Genomic DNA, 20255 nt, shown 5'->3' with positions numbered 1-20255 from the left:
AATTCCCCTGACCTTAGACCCATTATTGACTACATCTCCAAAGGTGAAATCCCTGCAACTTACAATGATGTTCAAGTCAAAGGTCTTGTAGGTCGCTCACAGGAATATGTTGTTAGAGATGGTATTCTCTATCATGTTTATCAAGCTAAACATAGAGGTGCCAAGGCCCATAGACCTCCTCAAATTACACAGCTTGTTGTCCCACTTATCAAGCGCAAAGATCTCCTATTTGCCTATCATGACTCAAAAGTAGGAGGTTGTCATCTGGGTAGGGATTCTACTTTTCAAGCGCTCCTGTCTAAGTACCACTGGCCTGGCATGTATCAGGACATAGACAACTACATTAGGTCGTGTGAGACATGTCAGAAAATTAAACCCATGACTCATGGCAGACATGCTCCTATGGTCCCAATGCCCATCGAGGATACCTTTTCACGCATTCATATAGATATCCTTGGTCCCCTCCCTGAAACCAAAGATGGTTTTAAATATGTCCTGCTGGTAGTGGATTCCTTTTCCCGCTGGACAGAGGGCTTTGCTATGAAAACTCAAAATGCCACTGAGGTAGCCAACATTCTTTTCAATCAGGTCATCACTCGCTTTGGTGCTCCCAAAACTCTCCTTTCGGATAGAGGTCGGCAGTTCACTTCTAAACTTGTCAATGCCCTTTGTGAATTGTTGGACATTAAGCATCATCTGACATCGTCATATCATCCTGAAACCAATGGCATGTGTGAAAGACGCAATAGGACCATTGAACAGGCACTCAGAGCCTACTGTGACTCTGACCAGTCCAGCTGGGCAGACCTAATTCCCTGCATAATGATGTCAATGCGCAGCGCACCATGTGCCTCCACTGGCTACACTCCCTTCTATCTGCTATTTGGCAGAGAGATGCATCTCCCTATTGATGTTGCCCTTCTTCCGAAGCCATCTCTAGGCAAAACTGCAGAGCGTCATCTTAAGACCCTTCTGGACAATCTCAGAGTAGCCAAGACCATTGCCAAAGACAATATGAAATTGTCCCAAGACATCAACAAAGAGCGCACTGACCTCAAAGCTAGAGAGCCCCAATTCTCTATAGGTGATTTGGTCCTGATGAAGAATTCCCATGTACTTCCCGGCAGGTCCCCAAAACTGTCAGTTAAATGGTTAGGTCCTTATTCAATTCTCGAGTTAGGTCCAAATCACACCTTCAAACTGCAACATGTCCAAACAAACAAAACACACAAGGCCCTTATCCACGCCAATCGAATCAAGCCTCACATTGCTCGCCAAGCCAATGACAGACTTCCAGATTACATTCCTACCCCTGGAAGTCAGTCTCCTAATCCCAGCACTTCTGCTGAAGACAACACACGCCCTGACACACACCAGGCCCCACTATCCAGCACTTCTGCTGACAATGACACTCAACGCAACACACAGATGGTACCTACAGAGCCACACATCTCTGATTCAGGCTCTTCACCATCTACTTCTCAGCAACAGGAAGACACATCACAAGACGATGAAACATTTCCTGTTGAACAAATACTTAGATGTAAACGGGCAAAGGGTACCAAAATGTACCAAATCAAATGGTTAGGCTATTCACAAACTACTTGGGAGCCTGCTTCCAATCTTGATCCATCCCTGATCAAGCATTTCCATAGGTCTCGGACAATGTCTGGTAGGCGGCGCAAACTTGGGCGCAAGTTTTTTTTCAGTAGATCATTTGCATAGGTGTTGTTTGGCTACCACAGTGATCTTTATGACGTGAGTCAATTTGCCATTGTTATGAGTGACCAACCCCTTTTGCAGTTACCCAGTTTCTGTGTCCTATAGTGCTAGGTTGTTTTGATGTTTGTGGCCACAACATTCTTCTCAGCCAGGTCAACTCTAATGGCTTCCTTTCTCATTTCATCAAAGGTCCGTCCTGGAGCTTGATAATCCTGTGGCTTATGGCTCTGTTCGCTCATCCTACCCTTGGCACCAGTCCAGTACAAAGACTCAACTATGGCATAGTTTTTCAGCCTACCACCCAAGCCCATTTCTCAACAGAATATTGGACACACACTTATGAAGTTAAGATGCCCCATATTCCAAGCATTCCTACCATGAGCGGATGTCATCAAGGCAATGGCACATGCGCTCTCCTACATCAAATACAAATGCATCTTAACGTTATTAAAACTAAATGTGTCGCCAAACTGAATGACACAAGACAGCAAATACTTAAATTAATTCCAGAATAAAAAATCCCATCATCCAGTCGTTCAAAACGAGCCGTCCTTAGTTTTGTAGGTTCACTTTCAAAAACTTTATTTGGTACAGCCACAACTGACGACGTCAACCTGCTGGCCAAGCATATAAATGCGCTTACCAAACATGACATCAACCTTTCAAATGTATTACAGCAGCACTCAGTCCACCTCTCCTCTTTCATGAAATTAGTAGACACTCGCTTTAAAAAATGCCCTAAAAGGCGTTAAGGCAAATCATGATGCCATCACGTTCACAGCCACTGCAATACAGAATAACGCTAAAAATATCCAATCCACCTTTGCATCCCTGACTTCCCTTCTAATTGACCAAATACAAAAGTCAAATACTGTGGAGCATCAGCTTGAGGAACTGAAATTAGGAATTTTAGACTTGGCTAAGAATAAGTTGTCTCCCCTGCTCATTGCCCCTCATATTTTGGAACAAACGATCCATCATCTGGCATTAATTTTATCCAATAAATACCCAAATTTCCATTTGCTCCAAACAAGTCCAACCTTTTACTATTCTCATGCTAAATTTATCTTCGCTCGCACGAAGTCCCATATCTATGTTTCTGTTAAATTTCCCTTATCTTCTTTGGCTACACCTTTTCAAATATATAAAGTTATCTCTGTCCCAGTGCCTGTGAACAATACTTCCTCCCACTCCACCCAACTGTTGGACGCTCCATCTTATTTTGCCCTTTCATCTGATTCTCGGCATCACATTAGCCTTGATCCTTCTAGTCTAGCCTCCTGCACAGGTGATGATTTTGTTATCCACTGTCCCTTCAGAATAGCGCTTCAGTCTTCACCTAAACCATCATGTGTCCTTGCACTTTTCCAAAACAGTAAAAGTCTCATCAAGTCACTTTGTGATTTCCGCTATGTTACGAAAGCTCAACCACCTCAACTTATCTCAGTCGATTCCTCTAATGTCTTAGTTTATAGAATTCCATTTCTTACACTTACCTGTCCCACCATGCATCGTGTGATTTCTGGCTGTAATTTTTGTCTTATTAAGACTCCTTGCTACTGTTCTCTCTCTACTGAAGATCTATTTTATCCGGCACCCTTTGGTTCATGTCGGGCTTATCACAATCAAATCACACATCTACATCCTGTCAATCTTGCTCTTCTTCAACACTTCTTTGATGACTCTACCCTCTCTAGCATTGCTGGTGATACCACCTTTCGAAAAATGGTTAATTTCTCAATTCCTAAATTTAACATTTTTTCGCATGAAATTTCTAGTGTTTTGGCCAATGATCAAAAATCGCATCTAAGTCTGAAGCGTGTGGCAGAAAGCGCTAAGAAAACTGAAACAATATTTCAGTCTATTGCGGAGCCTCTGCTTGATGGGCAAATCACCTTACCAAGTTCCTGGCCAGATACTAATGCCATAATTGCCATAACAGCTTCAGGTACTTCAATTCTTTCGATTATCTTGTGTATTTGGATGTTTTACAAAATTCGTGCACTCTCTGCAGCACTGTTATTGGTCACTCGGGTTTCTCCAGTAACAACGGTACAACCCCCATCGTTGAATTATAATCCCCAAACTACTGCCAGTCCCAGCTTCGTTGTTTCTGATCTTGCAGACTACCATGTCTCAATTCTTCTGGGAGTCATCACCCTTGCTGTCACCTCTATTCTTCTCCTCCTAATCTATCAACGCAATACTCGCAATACTCACAATGGTCTCGTTCTGGAACTCACCACTGGTCCAGAATGTGTCACTGTCCCTATTCTGTCTCTTAGCCTCTGCCCGTCCTATTGGGACGTGCAACCTCCTTTTACTGTAGAACATCTCCGTGTCTCAGGGTACTTCTTTCCCACCCTCACTGTCGACTGGCCTGCCTTCACAGTCACTAATCTTCTGACCAACACCGCACTAACTGTCCCCAGCACTCTGCAAGTCTCTTTCTTTACTGCCCGTAAGCTCCAGAGAATGTTCACCCAACCTTTTGCTGCCTACATCTTAATGGTTCATGATGGTCGTTATCAAATCATAAATCATTCCTCCATGTCAAAAGAATTTTAAGTGGGCTGTCTGCACAGTACATACCTAGTGTCATATCATTATATTGTTTGTACATTCTTTCACTGAAGTTTATTGTGTGCTTTGTATTGTATGCATTATAGTATCGTTACATCTTTGTCTTTACAATAGCAGAAGCTAAACAAAAGGCTTTTGCGGTCAAAAGCTCCACGACGCCCAGGGGTACTATAACAGTGCCAAAATTTACCTTACTTGTCTTCAAGTTTTTATCTATTTTTGATTTGTTTTACAATCTTATAATTTTACATTCTCAGTCCAGTTAAGGCACATAGTTTTCAGAACCTACACAACTATTCTCAAATCTATAACATTCAAGCTGCCAGAACCGGACTAGCGACTCTGGGAGATTAGTAAGTGTTAGGCCACTGCTCTTTGTGTCTCAGACACACAGTGATTAACAGAGTAGGTGCATTGTCGAGCTAGACACGGCTGGCCAACCCAAAACAATTAACAAAGGCCACCGACCCGAACGGTAACATTCCAGCAGCGATTATGTTTCCAATTAGCTAACTTTGCCCCAGCTTTGGCTACCCAGCTTTGTCAAACTTGCGTAATATGACCAGTGTGACATGCGCTCTTCGACTTGCTTTCAAATTCGAACAGGAGATTCGGGTATAAATGCAGGTGTAGCTCGCCACTGAGTTATTCCTGTTTTGCCTGAGATCCTCTCTGTTTGTATTTGAAGGTAAGTCACTTTTACTTGTTACTTTTTCATTTGGTTAAATTTGCTTAAAGTCCTTCTAACCGTGTTACCCTGCTTGAACAATGAAATCATCTTACTTATTCTAAAGTGCTGCTCGAATTTTCCGTTTAGTCGCTATATGTTAATTCCTTGTAGTTTAAATATATAATGAAGTTTATGAATAATCTAGAATCCCAGATAAGAAATCATTACTTTCACAGGTCACCATTAGTATATCAGACGCCTAAACTATTTCAGTTAAAATAAAACGTTCGCTTTAGTTATTGGAGTTGTGGATGCTTAAAGTCAATAAATGCCAAACGTGTATAACGTTTACAACATGTTCTAAGCATCTGTATTTTTATCTCGGTCGTGTCACTTGTCATATTGTTTGTTATTTCAATTGAATAGTTTTCTGCAACAATATTATAATTATTTCTCTTGACCAATAATTCTGAATTACCAGTTAACTGAATATGTGTCCTTTGCCTTCATGTGTTTAACTGTAATAAAGATTCCTGTTTTGCCTGAGATCCTCTCTGTTTGTATTTGAAGGCGTGGAGATCCCGCTAATTCCCCGAGCTAATTCCCCGTAACAATTCTAGGTCGAACTTAATCAACAGTAGCGCAAGCATAAGAGTTAACTGTTTCACCGACTCGTGTCCCTCTCGTGGCCATCTTTGCGACTTGGTTCTGTCTTAGCGCAAACGGGCACAGTTAAAATAATTGTCAACGTATGGGACTACTTCCAAAATTGCTGCCAATGTAACTCCCATAAAAACTCCAGAGAAAGTGTTTTTGGCTGGGTGTACAACCCCCTACCGGCTTTTCCAACCAAGTCGAAAGATAAGTGTCGGAAAAACAATCATAGATCGTTTGGAAGACTTTTTTAGAGAAGATTTTCCCATGAAAGACCAGCCATACTTGTTTCTGTATACAACTTGTTTCACGAAGATCAACAATTGTTATGAATTTAGATGCTTCACAGAATGCCATACGGGTATTGTCTACGCTTCAGCGTGTGAAGAGACTAGCCCGAACGCCAGCTGGTGCTTCCAGTAAGAAGTATCACGTTGATGAGGACATCAGAGATGAGAACGCCGACCCAACTGGCACATCAACCAAACGTAAGGTTAAAGCTAAGAGAAAGTTGCTTCTGACTAAACCAAGGCGAAAGACAGTGGCTCAGGTTATAGCTGAATCTGTCAGCCTTGACACGAGTGGCTCAGTGTTATGGAACAACTCTGAAAAACACATGATATTCCGAAGAGTAATAGTAAGCCTTTGGTCTCCATCCTACCCAGCTCAAATAATGAGAAGCAACAGTTAGCCGCAAAAGAACTTTTGAGCGACCCATAACGCTTGGTGGCAATATCAAAGCCCTCACAGCACAAATCAAACTAATGTGTGCACCTGGGAAGAGTGTTTTATGTAATAAAACACCTGTGCATTTGTCAGACACTAATGTGTTAGCGGCTGCTGTCTGTGAACTGAAAGACAATTGCCCGGTACTATTTGATGTGATCCATGCTGCTCTTGGTGACAAGATACCTCAGTTCAAAGGTAGCAACAATCGCCATTATGCATTGAATGATACTCCACAGCAACAACAATAAAGTATCAGCAGTGCAGAGACTCTTCACAACCGCCGCCATAAATTATCATGCCGACAACAAAGTATATTGAACTAGCTCTTATATTTGAGTTTTAAGTTCATTCTATTTTGCCAGTTTGAAGTAAGTTCTGTAGCAGATGAAAGTTGGAAGAATGCGTACTCAAATAGACTTGAAATATATAGTACTTTCTTTTTGAAAGTTACGACAGGCTAGCCTGTATTATACTTCACCTTCATATTTTGTGAGCGTTTCTTGTTACATGCCCTCCCATACTCCACATCCCTCCCATTATTATGTATGTAATGAACTAGGAAATAGTACTTTTTCATTGTAACTATCAAAACTGGAATCCCTGTGTATGTATTGATAAATTGTCATGAAAATAATCCTGCTTATACAAAGTAAATAAATTGTTTTGCGTGTTTAATTAAATCTACTTGTCTGGAAAAACCCCAACATGACAAAGATGTAAACAGTATGATAGTAACAATGTCATTGTTAGATGGAAGCATTTACTGTGCCCTTATGCATTCTTTCACCTGATATTTGTTTGAGAATGTGTTTGACATGCATGCACATGTCATTGTTATTTGTTTCACCGTTGACTCGCACAGGAAGTCACTTTACAAACTGTATGTTTGACAAAGTAAAAGTTAATGTGATTAAACGTAAGGAGATGCTCCATGATGTGTGGTGGGAAACAACTGCAGTGTAAAGTGATTTCAGAATATTTCAGAATGGTTTTGTAAGTTCAAATTTGGTCAACACTGTATGAAACATATTGTTCAAACATTCAGCTTTATGATTGAATTAATGTCATGTAAATGGAGCAAGAAACTGCTGAACACATAAAGTAAGAATCTGGTTTGTTGAAGAAAGCATTTGTGTAGGTGGTCCATGATTTCACTTCTATTTTGTCTATTTCCTGTGTAGTTTTTAAACACGAAATGAACTTTCAACACCATGAATTTCAAAGTTTCGATAGAACATAGACTTGTTTCATGTTACATTTTCATTTGTTCTAGCATGATTTGTACTTGAAAGGAGTGTCCCCCAGGTGTCAAAGTAAGTGAACATGAATATTATGTACCTGACTGTAGAGTAATTGTTAAATGTATGTGCTACATGACAGTAATGATTGAAGTAATGTCACTGTGCAATTTACATCTGCATTAATTCTTCAAACGTTAATAACTGATACATCAACTAAATAGTAATGTTATAGTGAAATGTAGATAAAGCTGTACTTGATTTTGTGTAATTTCTCCATGTTCATGTGTTTCAATGAATGTATGGTATGTTGCAGCTGTTGTCACTGCTCAACAAAGTTCATGTCAATCTCACAGACAAGTCAAAGGATCATTTGCTGGACAGCTATGCCAATCATTGTGAGGAGGATATCATCAGATCTATTTCATCAGGTATGATCAATATGGGATGATTGTTCATTCAGCCTTCTAAGTTCTTTTCACTCCACTCTAAAGTTCTCTCTTGATTGAATTGCTGTGCCAATCGGATAATTTATTCTTTAATATTTGTAAGGGTTTGTGTTTAGTAGGGGAGGGGTGGGGAAGAGGCATTTGCCATCTTATCTTATATAGATATTGTGAGCAGTTATTTGTTCTTTTAGAGAAGCAGGTGGTGAGTAACAGATAAATTCAGGTTGCCAATCATAGACCTATGTCAGAGGTTTCATAATTCTGGATTGATTTTTTTTCAGGAACTTATGGAAAGATACATGGAGATAATCTTGACCTAAGAGTCACTACACATGACATCAGGATGACCAACAAGACCAAAGATTACCACTTCTTTGCCTCAGACTTTGTTTTGGACCGTGTCAATGTGATGCATCTACCCGATAATGCTCCGATTGGAAATGTTGACCAAATTGGCACAGATTGTTTCCTCCCAAACTGTAGAGAAATTGAGAAATTCAGGAACTGTCTCAAAATTTTCATTGCTCGGAAATTAGTTCAGCACATCAGTGGACTGTCTTGGATAAAAAGCATTTTTCCGGAACATATACCCCATGACCGTCAAGAGGAAATGTCCAAGCGTTCAGCCATATTCCTCCTCCCAATAATGTTGAAGAACGAGTCGAAGTACTCAGACTGCATCGGCATCATGGCTGGTTACGTGGAACTGATCAACCGCTGGTATGCGAAAGCAGGAAGAGGTAATTTACTCATTAGCAACATAGCTGACAGTAACCAGAAGTTAACAAAGCTATGTATTTGAAAGAGAATTAATTACATAAATAGTGTGGACTGATTAAGCAGTTACTTTTCTCTGCAAACAGCCTTCTTTTGCGCCTTTAAATCTCCAACAGATTTCTTAATATGTATTTTGTAAGTGGAAGCTGATGAATCCAAACCCATCCTTAAATGTTGTAACAGGATCAGAGTTAGAGATCATGCAAGTCCCTGTTGGGGGAGATCAACTGACCCGAGTGCGTCTGCAAGGAGCCAAGGCTTTAAGGGAAGGATGCCACACTCGACATAGAGACTTGAGTAATTGGAACCAGTTGTTGTGGAAATGTTTCACACACTGCAGGACTTTCTAGAGGTATATTATACATTTAGCAAAGAGTTCATATAAGATTAAATTAACTATCGGTGATATTATGATTATGTGAACTGTGAAACAAATCATAAACTTCTGAGCCTGCTGCAAGAAACTACTGAAGCCAAGAAAACCTGTTTGGAATGGGTTCTTTCACAAATGAATGCTGCAACGGAGTAATAAATTTATTTGATGAAGTGAAAGTGCTGATAACTGAGTTTTGGTACAGACTTATCTAACATGATTCTTTTATACAGAAACTCTGCAAGAAATTCCTCAAACTTGAGAAGGGCACCAACAAAGGTACGCTGTGTCACCTGAAGATGGTAATACAGAGATCAAATTTGATTGGCAGGGTGAAAGTCAGATTTAAGGTATGGACATAACCCCAGATATCGAGTAATTAAGGTTCTGATGCCATTATATAAACCATTTGTCACTAGGCTAAACAATCTTGTGAAGTATTATTTGGTTAGCAACTTAGCACTGCTTATAATATAACAGGTATGTTCTGACTAATGGATATTTTCAGAGCATGTTCCAAGTCAAACGTCGTCACGATATGGCTGCGATATTGCCGATGTGACGTTAAATATTAACTCACTCACTCCAAGTCAAACGTAACTCTTTGACACTGTGATGTTTCATTTCAACAGGCGCATGAGCAGTTTGTGGATGTTGTGGGTAATTCGTATCTCCTGAATCTTGCAATGGATAAGTTGAACATGCAAACTATCAATGACAGTCCACAACACCCAGACATGCCTGAAACTATTAAGATATGGCACAGTGAGAAAGTGTTCAACAAGTTCATGGATGACATCCTCGACTCTGTATTCATTCCGCCACTGCAACAACAAACTGTAAGTTTTGCACCTGCACACATATATATTATATAAATAAACGGGTGAAGTTCAGCAGTGTAACGTAGTACATATATACAGAAATCACAATAGTGACACAACCCCAAATTCCCTCTTACATGTTTCAATTAATCTTTATCTTCAGTTACAGGGTGTTTTGTTATGTTCTCGATTTATTGTGGATTGTGTGTTTGTAATGAAATATATATAATTTAATGGGATGATTGTGTTTAAGGGATGAAATGTTTGTCTATGGTTAACTTAACAGAAAAGCTTGTACGGTCTGTTGAAGTCAAAATGATGCACTCAGTTTTTATGTTTGAAACTTTTCAGACATCAAGCTCCAAGACCGCAAATATCAGTGTAGTGATTGGAAATAACACCAGAAAGCTAACACTAATTGTCGAAGATGGAAATGTCAATGTGACGCTACACACACCAGGCAACAGGTACATTATTAGTGTATCCATGGGACAAGTGAAGAATGGGGTGTCTGTTGCAATTCCCGGTGTTTTCCACTCTAGTGACCATACAAGAAGATGCAGCAATGAATGATGATCTGCACAATTATGCTGTAAATTTCCTGAATTGGTACTTTGTAGTTCTGGGCATGCAGGATGCTACAAGGGAGGGAAATCTTGAGTTGTGCAACATTTTGTTAAAGTTCATGACACCTCTGTTTATTCACATTCTTCCCTATCCAAATATATGTCTGAGTGTCTGGATTACATATTGAAAACAGAGGTCATGTTGACTCCACGCAAGTCTATGAAAGTCAGAGCTGCCTCCTTTGTGAATTCAACTGGCAGGAAACGGCACAACAAAGCCTCAGACATGCAAAACGAGAACCAGGTGTTAGTCTTAAAGGACTTGATCCGAGGATTGAGTGCAAACAAAACTGTAAAGATGTTCAAAGTAGCACCACACCAATTCTCACGAAATGTGCACCAATTGTGTAATTTCTTGTCGTAGGCACGTAAGTTGAATATTTGGGGTTTCTTGGGGTTTACTATGACTTTTATCTCGAAGTTACACGGAGAACCACTTATTCAAACTGATAGCATGTGTACATATGGTGTTTAGTACAATACATACCAGTATAAACACCTCGTTTTGCCCATTTTGCTCTTGTCGCACAATGGGGGTGGTCTAATAAAACCATTCTACTTAATCATTATATACACTGTAGGTCAGGGGAAACTGTATCATGAAGACCTTCGGTGCTTGCAGTATCGAAGGGCATATACCTCTTTGCAACAGCCCATAACAGAAAAACAATTTTTTGTCGACATAATTTTCTGTTCGATACATTTCTTTTTTCAATTTAAACATGTACAATGTACAAAGAAACTGTTGAATAATGGTCAAACTAACTGAAAATTGCTCAACAAATTCATTTATAGGAAGTAATTTCATCCCTTACGGATGCTTTTCTTTGTCATTGTGGCGAAAGTTACTCAAAGAAAGGTTTGTTTTAAGCCTGTAATCTACGGGACTGTCCTGCTGTCAATATTACACAGCCTGCCGATGTCTCCACCCTGTGCATGGACGACAGATATACATTAACCTCATTGCCTAATTAGAGTGAAGTAACACATGATTTTAATATGACAAGGTAAAGAAAGTCAAGGTGTAATTTTCGTGATGTAATTTTCGTTACCACATTTAAGACCTTGTATCCAAGTCCTTGTTTTATGGTGGTAAGCATGGCTGGGATGTTTCCCTGTAACAAATGGGAGTTACATCCCTTTGTGAAAATCGCGGTTTAGAGCGCCCATTGCACTTTGACGTCAAGAAGACGACTTTGAAAACGTCAAATGACAGAAGGTGTTATCTGATTGACTGTCGACCAAAGAAAAGGTATGTATACTTGTCAGTGTATATGTGTATACCATCATAGTATGTTGTTCATACATAAATTCCTTCCCTGCTCGTATATTTTGGAAATATTAGACAGTGCAGCAAATACACTGATGGTAACGTGATTACAGACGACTGGACTTTTGAAACAAACTTACATCCACACTGTTGAAAGATTATTGATGAAGGTTCCTTGGATGTGATTTCGTTTTGCCCTTTATGCAAAGGGTTTTATGTTTTTTCATATATGCGGTATAAAGAGGACATTTATTTACACTAGACAGTGTCTCAAAGTAGTGGTAACGAAGATTACAAATATTGCAGAATGAGATATTTCCTTCAAATTCCGAAGCTATAGAGAAACGTAAATCAATGTTTTCAAGACTGGCAGAGTTGTCTGTTCGACAAAAAGAAGTCTGTCATCCAAGATGCCGAGGAATTGTTTAAATGGGGAACGGAGAACCACAAAAGCTGCTCCTATCTGTTCGTCAACAGTGACGAGATTGCTGCTGTCAAGGAGGAACTTCAGGAACTGACTAAGACCACAGTCCCCTTGAAAGGAACCATGAAGATTCATGCAATCATTGGAACATCAAAGGGAAACATAATGGCAAGAACCACATCTTGCTACTGTTCCATGTGTCCGGATGGTAATTACCACACTGATTGGTTGCCCTCCTCTATCTTGAAGCCCACTGCTCCTCGACCGGATGTTGTTACACCAGAGCCTTGTGTAGAACCTTCAGTAGAACCACCGGTAGAACGTACAGCAGAATCGTCGACAGAATCTTCATCAGAACATCCAGCAGATCTGGAACACATTGATCCTGAGCGGAAGCAAGCTCCTGCTACACATCAACCCCGCACAGTCGTACCTACCAGTGGTGACTTCATTGCTGCTGTGTACCAAGGCAATTGGTATCTTGGAGTGGTCAAAGAGGTGGACCCGGATGACAGTGATTGTCATTTCAAATGGTCAAGACGTTCGGATGAAATCTGGGATATTTGAGGATATTCTTTGTACCGTTCAGCCCTCTCAAGCCACTGGTCGTTATCGGCGCGCTTTCAAACTAACAGCGCATGATGAAGCACACATTACCATGGGTTTCAGAAATGTGTTGTAATTTACGACACCATTCCACAAGCAGTTAATTTGACAATTTCAGGATATGTAACAGAGCCATGTAGCTGTTCTTTTCAGTATGATTCGTTAGTTACTTGATTAGACGTCCCTCGTGTTGTCTCGTTGTATTTCAGAAACCTGAAATTTTCGTTACTAATAGTTGTAATCTACAAGACATTTTCAGAATGGTCGACAAATTGTTATCTTCATTATTCTGTATTTGATTCTTAAACAATGTTTCTGTGGCAATGTTGGTATTTAGCCTTATATAAAAGTTTGTTTGGTAGATATATGTAATAGGGCTAATTGAATTGAAAGTGATGTTATCCTTCCACACAAGTTCTTGAGAACACAAGTTATTGTTTTCAAGAAAGCTGTGTCCTATCTCTGATGACAGAACACATACTGACCGTGACTATTCATATCACCTGACTCCCCGGCAGTAATGAACAATATAACATCATGTATGTACTTGCTTTCTGCAGAAACTACTGGCATGTGTATGTTATCTATGTGCATAACGTAGATTACATTGTTAAAAAGGAGGGGTCAAGTTCAACCGACCACACAGAATTTACTTTTAGAGTTTGAGTCCTGAAAATTCACATGTTAACTCTTAGGATGGTGTACTTACACCATCTTAATTTAAAAAATAAAATATTGAAGTTGACTTTTCAACAGTTTGTCATACTTGATGGTGCACATTTCGTGAGAATTGGCGACCAGTGGTTGAAAGTGTGGTGGACAATGTCTTACGCATGACAGAGACAAAAGACTTTGCATCAAGGCATCAGAAGAGACCTGAAACTGAAGACATTTAAGAAATTCTATCAGTGCTGAAAAAAACAGTCCATGGAAAATCACACCCGGCAGACTCCTCACTGGCTTTCGTGGAATAGACAAGTCTCCCTATGCTTTCAATTTGGTCGCCTTCAAGACATGTATTGAAAACACTGTTTCAAGACTGAAGCAAGGTGTTGTATTGCAGCATGGAGATAGTGATGGAGAAGCATAAAGAATTATGGATATAGCTGCCACAAGACTCCAGTGACACTATTGCTTACCAAATGGTTATGGACCCCTTTGTGATTAGAAATTTGTACCAATCAGCAAGATTAGTGTATCGGCTGAGAGGGATGAGGGATTTGACCTAGAAATGAGTTACATATTAAAATCAATCTGTTATGGCCATGTATGTGTATACCAAGTCTACATGCTGTAAATGACCGGATGTTTGTCATAGTCAGTTTGGATATCACTATTGCCGATACCATGAGTTGTTAAAGAGTTATTATATATATCACATTTGCATGCTTTATAGTGTCTACTACTCTGGAATCAATCATCCATGTATGTGCATATCAATTGACCATTGACATAGCTTAGTTGTAACATCAAAGTCCTTATTCAGTATAGTTGGCCAGGTACCTCCTACAATTACATTTTATGAAGCACACATGAAACTTTACATGCCAAATTACATCTTTTATTAAAGGTCACTAATTGTTGCAGTTTCCACTGGATTGTGGGATAGGTTGTTGTATAGTAAAATATTTTATTGCATTTAAGTATTAAATGAAAATGAAACACAGTTTCAAACTGTTGTCGAAAAGAGCAGAGTTTTATTGTCCACCATGGTATGTTTTTCATAACATTTCACCTTGAAATTGTGAAATGACATCCTAAATTCATATCAGAATCTTACAATGATTCATCAAAGCTTTTTTGTCTCATATAGTTCTGGTTGAAGTAAAGATAAAAATACCAGAGTAATGCATCTGGCACGTACATGTTCAAATTACCTTTCTCGATAAGAAATGTCTTTCAAATGTTGTCACACTTGATGTACCACTCCCTATGTATTGATCTCCAATCTACAGTGTTGACCAAGATAATTCAGAAGTTCTAGTAAACATATGTCCCCTAGAATAGATACTTGAAATGGATGGTGAAAGACTTGGTGTGATAACACTTTGATTCATGTACCATGCAGTTGCCATGTACAAAGTTATTGCTGTAGTAACTTTTGAAAGAATTGCTTTGTTAGATGATTTTCCAACTCATAAAATATGCAGTTCTTTCAAGAAGAAAAGTTATGGATGCTTGTCATGTCCATGATAGCATTTGCTGTTTCTAATTCTGACAAGTATGTTTTCATATCTGACAAGTATGTTTTCATATCAACTTTGTTAAGCCTTGTACCCATGCTCTGGAATAGTAAAATCATGTTTTGCTCTTTTTATGAAAATGGATGTATTTTGGTAGGGGTGGATGTCACTTTAATGTGGGAACAGATCTCCCAAACACACCATTTCAATGTGCAAAACATGCATTTGGTTCTCAATTATATGTCTTGTTAACTTGAAGTTTCATAGTTGAACTTTACTGTCAAGGAAGATGTAAGGAGAAGGCCTTTTTGTGAGTACTAGTTTCTTTAGCTAAGTTAAATAAGTAAATTTATCACTTGGTGTTGAGGATAATGAAAATATTTGTCTTTTAACATTGTTACTCACAGACACTTTGGGTAGCATTTTGGTGTTATTATTTAAAGAATGTGATTTTGTTAGATGTGTTGACACGACACATTGTCACCACGTGGCTGAAAGGTATTTTATTATTTCAGACTTGGGGAAAACTTCTGGTTTTCCTAGTCAAGAGTTCGTCAAGATATAAGGCAGTACTACACTATTCTGGACGACAAGACAGAGCTGTTACAATCGTATCAGGATTACATCCGTGGAATATTTTGTTGTTGCATTCTGTGTTTATGACCATTAGTGAACGTGTATACTTTTGACCATTGTTTTTGACCATCTGGATGTGATTGGATTTGTATTTGTGCTGATTAGTACAAGGTGCCCTGATTACCTAGATTATCTTTTTATACTGTTTCATGCTACTGTTTGTGTTGAGGTTGTAATGCATATGTGGTACAGGTTTTATTTTCCATTTGTAGTAATATGTGCTGAATATCCATTGGGTCTACTTTTGATTTGTGACAAAAACAATCTGGCCATGTTTGACAGTGTGTAAATACTCTTTGTCATGTTTAACTATCATAAAAAAACAAACCTAAGGAATTGATGTAGCCACAGAAGATTCGTTGAACATGTTGAAGTTGCAAGCATACAATAGGCAATAATTTGTTTTTCTTTTGGATCTTGATGCACCTATGAGAACATAAGTGAATGGTTGGTCAATGGATAACGTTTCTACTTTATAAAATATTGCTTGCCTGAAATACATATCTTCTGGAAGTGTAGTGTATGTTGTTATTTCTTAGATTGAATCATACATGGCAGACTACAGCAATATGTTTAGATTATCAATTTCATTAAAATGTGGACCATTACTGCCATACAAGTAAACCCTGATCATGAACAATCCCTGAAAAAAGAAATACACAATAAACGTCAGAGCTTACAATCTCTGTACATAAAGCATATGTCCTTTCTCATTTATGAAAGGAAAGAATCCGATTTTGCTCTACAGTTTGCACAACACTTGTCAGAATCGCCATTGAACAATACTGAGTCAAATCCAAAGTAAGAGACCAAGTGCAACCTCAAACAATCCTTGGTGACACAATACTGCACCATTACCTCTGTCATGCCTTCACGGTTGGCTGCAATGTCACTTTTATTATAAAATAAGACCGCATTTGAGGGTTGTCCAGATCTACCAGCACGGCCAATTTCTTGGAAATACTTCTCCAATGTTGTTGGGGATCTGAAATGAATCACACGGGTAATACTTGTGGCATTTAATCCCATGCCTAAAGCTACTGTAGCTAAAACCAGTCTTAATTTAGGATTGTGTTTTCTGAGCTCCAGAACAATGTGAAGTTTCATGGCTTCTGTGGAATTGAGCAAACAACCTATTCTCTGGAGTAGGACAGTCTGAAGGTGTATACCCATGTGTCTTGCAACATACTGGTACGAATAGCTTAAATCTGCATCATTGTTTATGTAAACAACTGTGATTGGGGAATCAGCAAGTTTTGAATGCAACTCGACTGCCAATGGACGTATTAGATGATCTAGCTTGTCATATTTCCTCATGTTCGGCAGACTTGTTTTAACCTGTAAAGGAGAACATATGTTTACTTATCATATTGGACATTTATCCATCACAGGTAACAGTTTATATGATTACATTACCAAGGTGTTAGTTTTGACGAGGGAATGCTCTGACCACTGGGTTACACCACCGCCCAAGAGCTTATGAAGTTATAGGGTTCAATTTAAGGAAGCAGAACGAACTTCCTCTCTGTGTTATCATTATGCCGGTGTGTTAAGATCCTTTTATCTTCCTCCAGGACATGACAGTAACAGTCATTCACTCCTCAGTCACAGGCCAGGTCCTCATTCAATTTGCCTGCTGTTCAAAGTCTCTTCTTCAAACAGCAAAATAATAACTTGCACTGGATATTAATATGACTTTGCATTTTGTACTTTTGTGTTGCACAAGTGTCAGTGTAAAATATTTAAGAACACACCCTGAAGATATGTCACCCATGACCTAAAGTATCCTTGGTCACATTCTGTCAAGAAACAGTGCAAATTACAAATAATAATTAATAGGATCCCAGTGAGCAAGTTTGTACAAAACGTGCTAAAAGTATTCAGCATTACCATGCTTACTGTCATTGATCAATATGTATGTAAGAACACTAACCTCAAGGTATATATTTGGCCGATCTGGGTTGATGGTAACCAAATCATAATCTGTAAACTGCAGATCTGAAGCAAGGGTCTTCACAGCAGTTGGCGTGGCAGTAGCTGTCAGTGCAAGGTGTGGAGCATCGGGGAAAATGCATACAACTTCTGACAGCTTCTTGAAAGGTGTGCGCAACTTAGGACCCCTGTGAAAACAGTGTGTACAATTTTGTAAATTTCGCAATTGCAATAACTTATCACTGTGCTTAATATTCCTTCGTAACATGCATTCCCATGTATAATTAGTGAGTGAGTTTTACACCGCTTTTAGCAATATTTCATCAATATCACACTAGGGGACACCAGAGATGGACTTGTACCTGGATCTTCGGTGTGACTAGCGAACGCTTTAGCCACTAGCTACCCCAACGCCCCATGTATAAATTCAAACACCAACAACAACTCTATAACCAACCATTATGATATCATGTGCACCTCATCAATGACAACAGCACAAACACAGTCTTGGTAGATTTTTGAACGCAGCATTGCCCCAATAGTTTTGTTGTTCAACACAGTCTCTGGATGAGCATACACAAGGTTATATGATCCCTTTCTTAAGTCACCCATGTTAACATATACAGGTGCATGGATGTCAAAATCACTGGGTTGTTCTTCATCAGACTCTACTTCGTCATTTTCATCTTCCACCACAACATGTCGAGCGACCATTTTGAATGTTTTTCCAGCATATCCTGAAAGTAATATGGTGAAATTATAGGTATACATGGTATATGAATTGAACTGATGTCCATAGATCTACATTTCCAACTTCCCAATATCAAAACATATACACTTTGTTAATATACACCCCAAAGGATGAACCCATCAACACTTGTGAAAGTAAATATATGAACCAGTACACTTGCTAAATGAATGAACATATGCAAATCAGGGTGCAGAGTTCCAGCATTTTCTTAGAGCCATTTTATTGTATCCCTCTCAACATTGTGGCTTATGTTTCACTTCACATTTAGGATCCGTGTTTACGATTGAACTAATAAGTGCTTTCTTCAAGTGTATGCACAACATATATATATACACGAGTCCAGTTATTTACTCTTGTCAAAACTCCTTTATAAACAGAAGATCTTTCACCGCTCAATGGCTCTCCAGGTATCCAAATTAAAAGCCAAAATATATATAGATGGTGTACCACATGTGCTTGCTCACCTTGCGAATTCAGAAAACACTTTCTCGCATAGTGAGATCACTTGGTCCTGCATTAGCGAATTCAATGGACTTACGACGATTACAATCCCTGGAGATGGGCGATTTCTCTGTAGAAGAAATGGCAACAGTTGATAAATGAGACTTTTCCCATTACCAGTAGGCAACACAGATATACAGTCACGTCCGGCAAACACATTTTTCAAAGTTTCCACTTGCTTGTCCATTAGTTCAAAAGAAATGTTCAGATTTTGTTTGGCATACGCTAATGCTTTTTCAATTCGGAGGCCATTTTGCGTAAGGTGAGTGAGTTATTATTTAAGGTCACATCGGCAATATTTCAGCCATATCGTGACGAGAACATATTTGATTTTGAAGTGGAAGATATGTATAATATAAAAACCTGTGGACGAAGTACAGTAAAAACAACTAGAATATCACAATTAGAATTAAAACTAGCATGGAAAGTTTAAAACTAATAGCACTATAGGGACAATACAATATAAAAACAGGCTATAGATCGCCAACAACAGAAGGTAGATCACCATACTGGGGACAATGGGGACTTACAGTATCTTTGCTACCTGCTTTTGCGTAAGGATTCACGTATATATTTCCCTATGTGTCATAATATTTGTAGATGGTATTTAAAATACAACGGACTTTAGATGATATGCAGTATGGATGTACACAATTAACCGCATCTCGGATATATTTTAAGATACAAGGCGTATGTAAAAACAAAAATTATTCGTGAGGGATTCTTTGGCGGTTCTAGTTGTAGTCATACGCGCATTCTGATTGGTTTGTCGTATTTTCGCACATAACAAGCATCGAGTGGGTCTTCTTGCAGGTTACGGAAAGGGGCGAGTAGTGACGAATGGCTTTGTTATCTGCCCTCGTGATTTTCCGGTCATCATCGGAATCGTCAGCTAAATCGTTTGCCACGTAATTCCTCACTGTCTCCCACCCACCTTCAGACGAGTCTGCTATTTTGATTAGTTTATTTCTTTTAATGATTCTTTCCAACTCTGACGTTACTAACGTTTCACTTTCCTCAAAACGTTTGCCTTGAATGGCGGCCAACACGTCTTTCAGAACATCCGCAGTTTCTTCATTAAAATTGAACTGCATTTTGTTACCTTCACGTCGCGAAGTGTAATCTTTTTCTGCTTTCGGCCTCTTAATGTTTTTAGACGTCTGAACGAATTCTTCTCTCAAAGCCCCAATCCGTTCGTCGAGGGCCGATTCAAACGTGGCTTTATTTGTCTCTGGCTGTCACAAAATGGCGTCTAAGTTTTCGTCAGAATTCATCATAAATGTTGAAAGGCCGGGAGTGCACTAATCGAG

At 39.1% G+C, this 20255-nt stretch overlaps 2 protein-coding genes across 2 annotated transcripts; one reads left to right on the top strand and one right to left on the bottom strand.

The window, feature by feature from the left end:
• Window positions 1-6335: 6335 nt before the first annotated feature.
• LOC124291533 lies at window positions 6336-10766 on the top strand. Its single transcript, XM_046728535.1, is given in 9 exon segments — window positions 6336-6726; window positions 7632-7671; window positions 7913-8027; window positions 8327-8785; window positions 9006-9107; window positions 9110-9174; window positions 9429-9545; window positions 9828-10034; window positions 10368-10766. Coding segments are annotated over 6 exon segments (1110 nt in total). The 5' UTR covers window positions 6336-6726; window positions 7632-7671; window positions 7913-8027; window positions 8327-8388; the 3' UTR covers window positions 10590-10766.
• A 5601-nt stretch (window positions 10767-16367) lies between these two features.
• LOC124291515 (ATP-dependent DNA helicase RecQ-like) lies at window positions 16368-20039 on the bottom strand. Its single transcript, XM_046728515.1, is given in 6 exon segments — window positions 16368-17099; window positions 17695-17881; window positions 18151-18430; window positions 18909-18928; window positions 18930-19176; window positions 19880-20039. Coding segments are annotated over 6 exon segments (1518 nt in total). The 3' UTR covers window positions 16368-16475.
• Between the last annotated feature and the right edge of the window lie 216 nt (window positions 20040-20255).

The sequence above is a fragment of the Haliotis rubra genome, unplaced genomic scaffold (assembly GCF_003918875.1).
Source record: "Haliotis rubra isolate DU_JTF1 unplaced genomic scaffold, ASM391887v1 Scf494, whole genome shotgun sequence".
In the NCBI taxonomy this organism is placed as follows: Eukaryota; Metazoa; Mollusca; class Gastropoda; order Lepetellida; family Haliotidae; genus Haliotis; species Haliotis rubra.
This window is presented reverse-complemented; position numbering and strand designations above follow the sequence as displayed.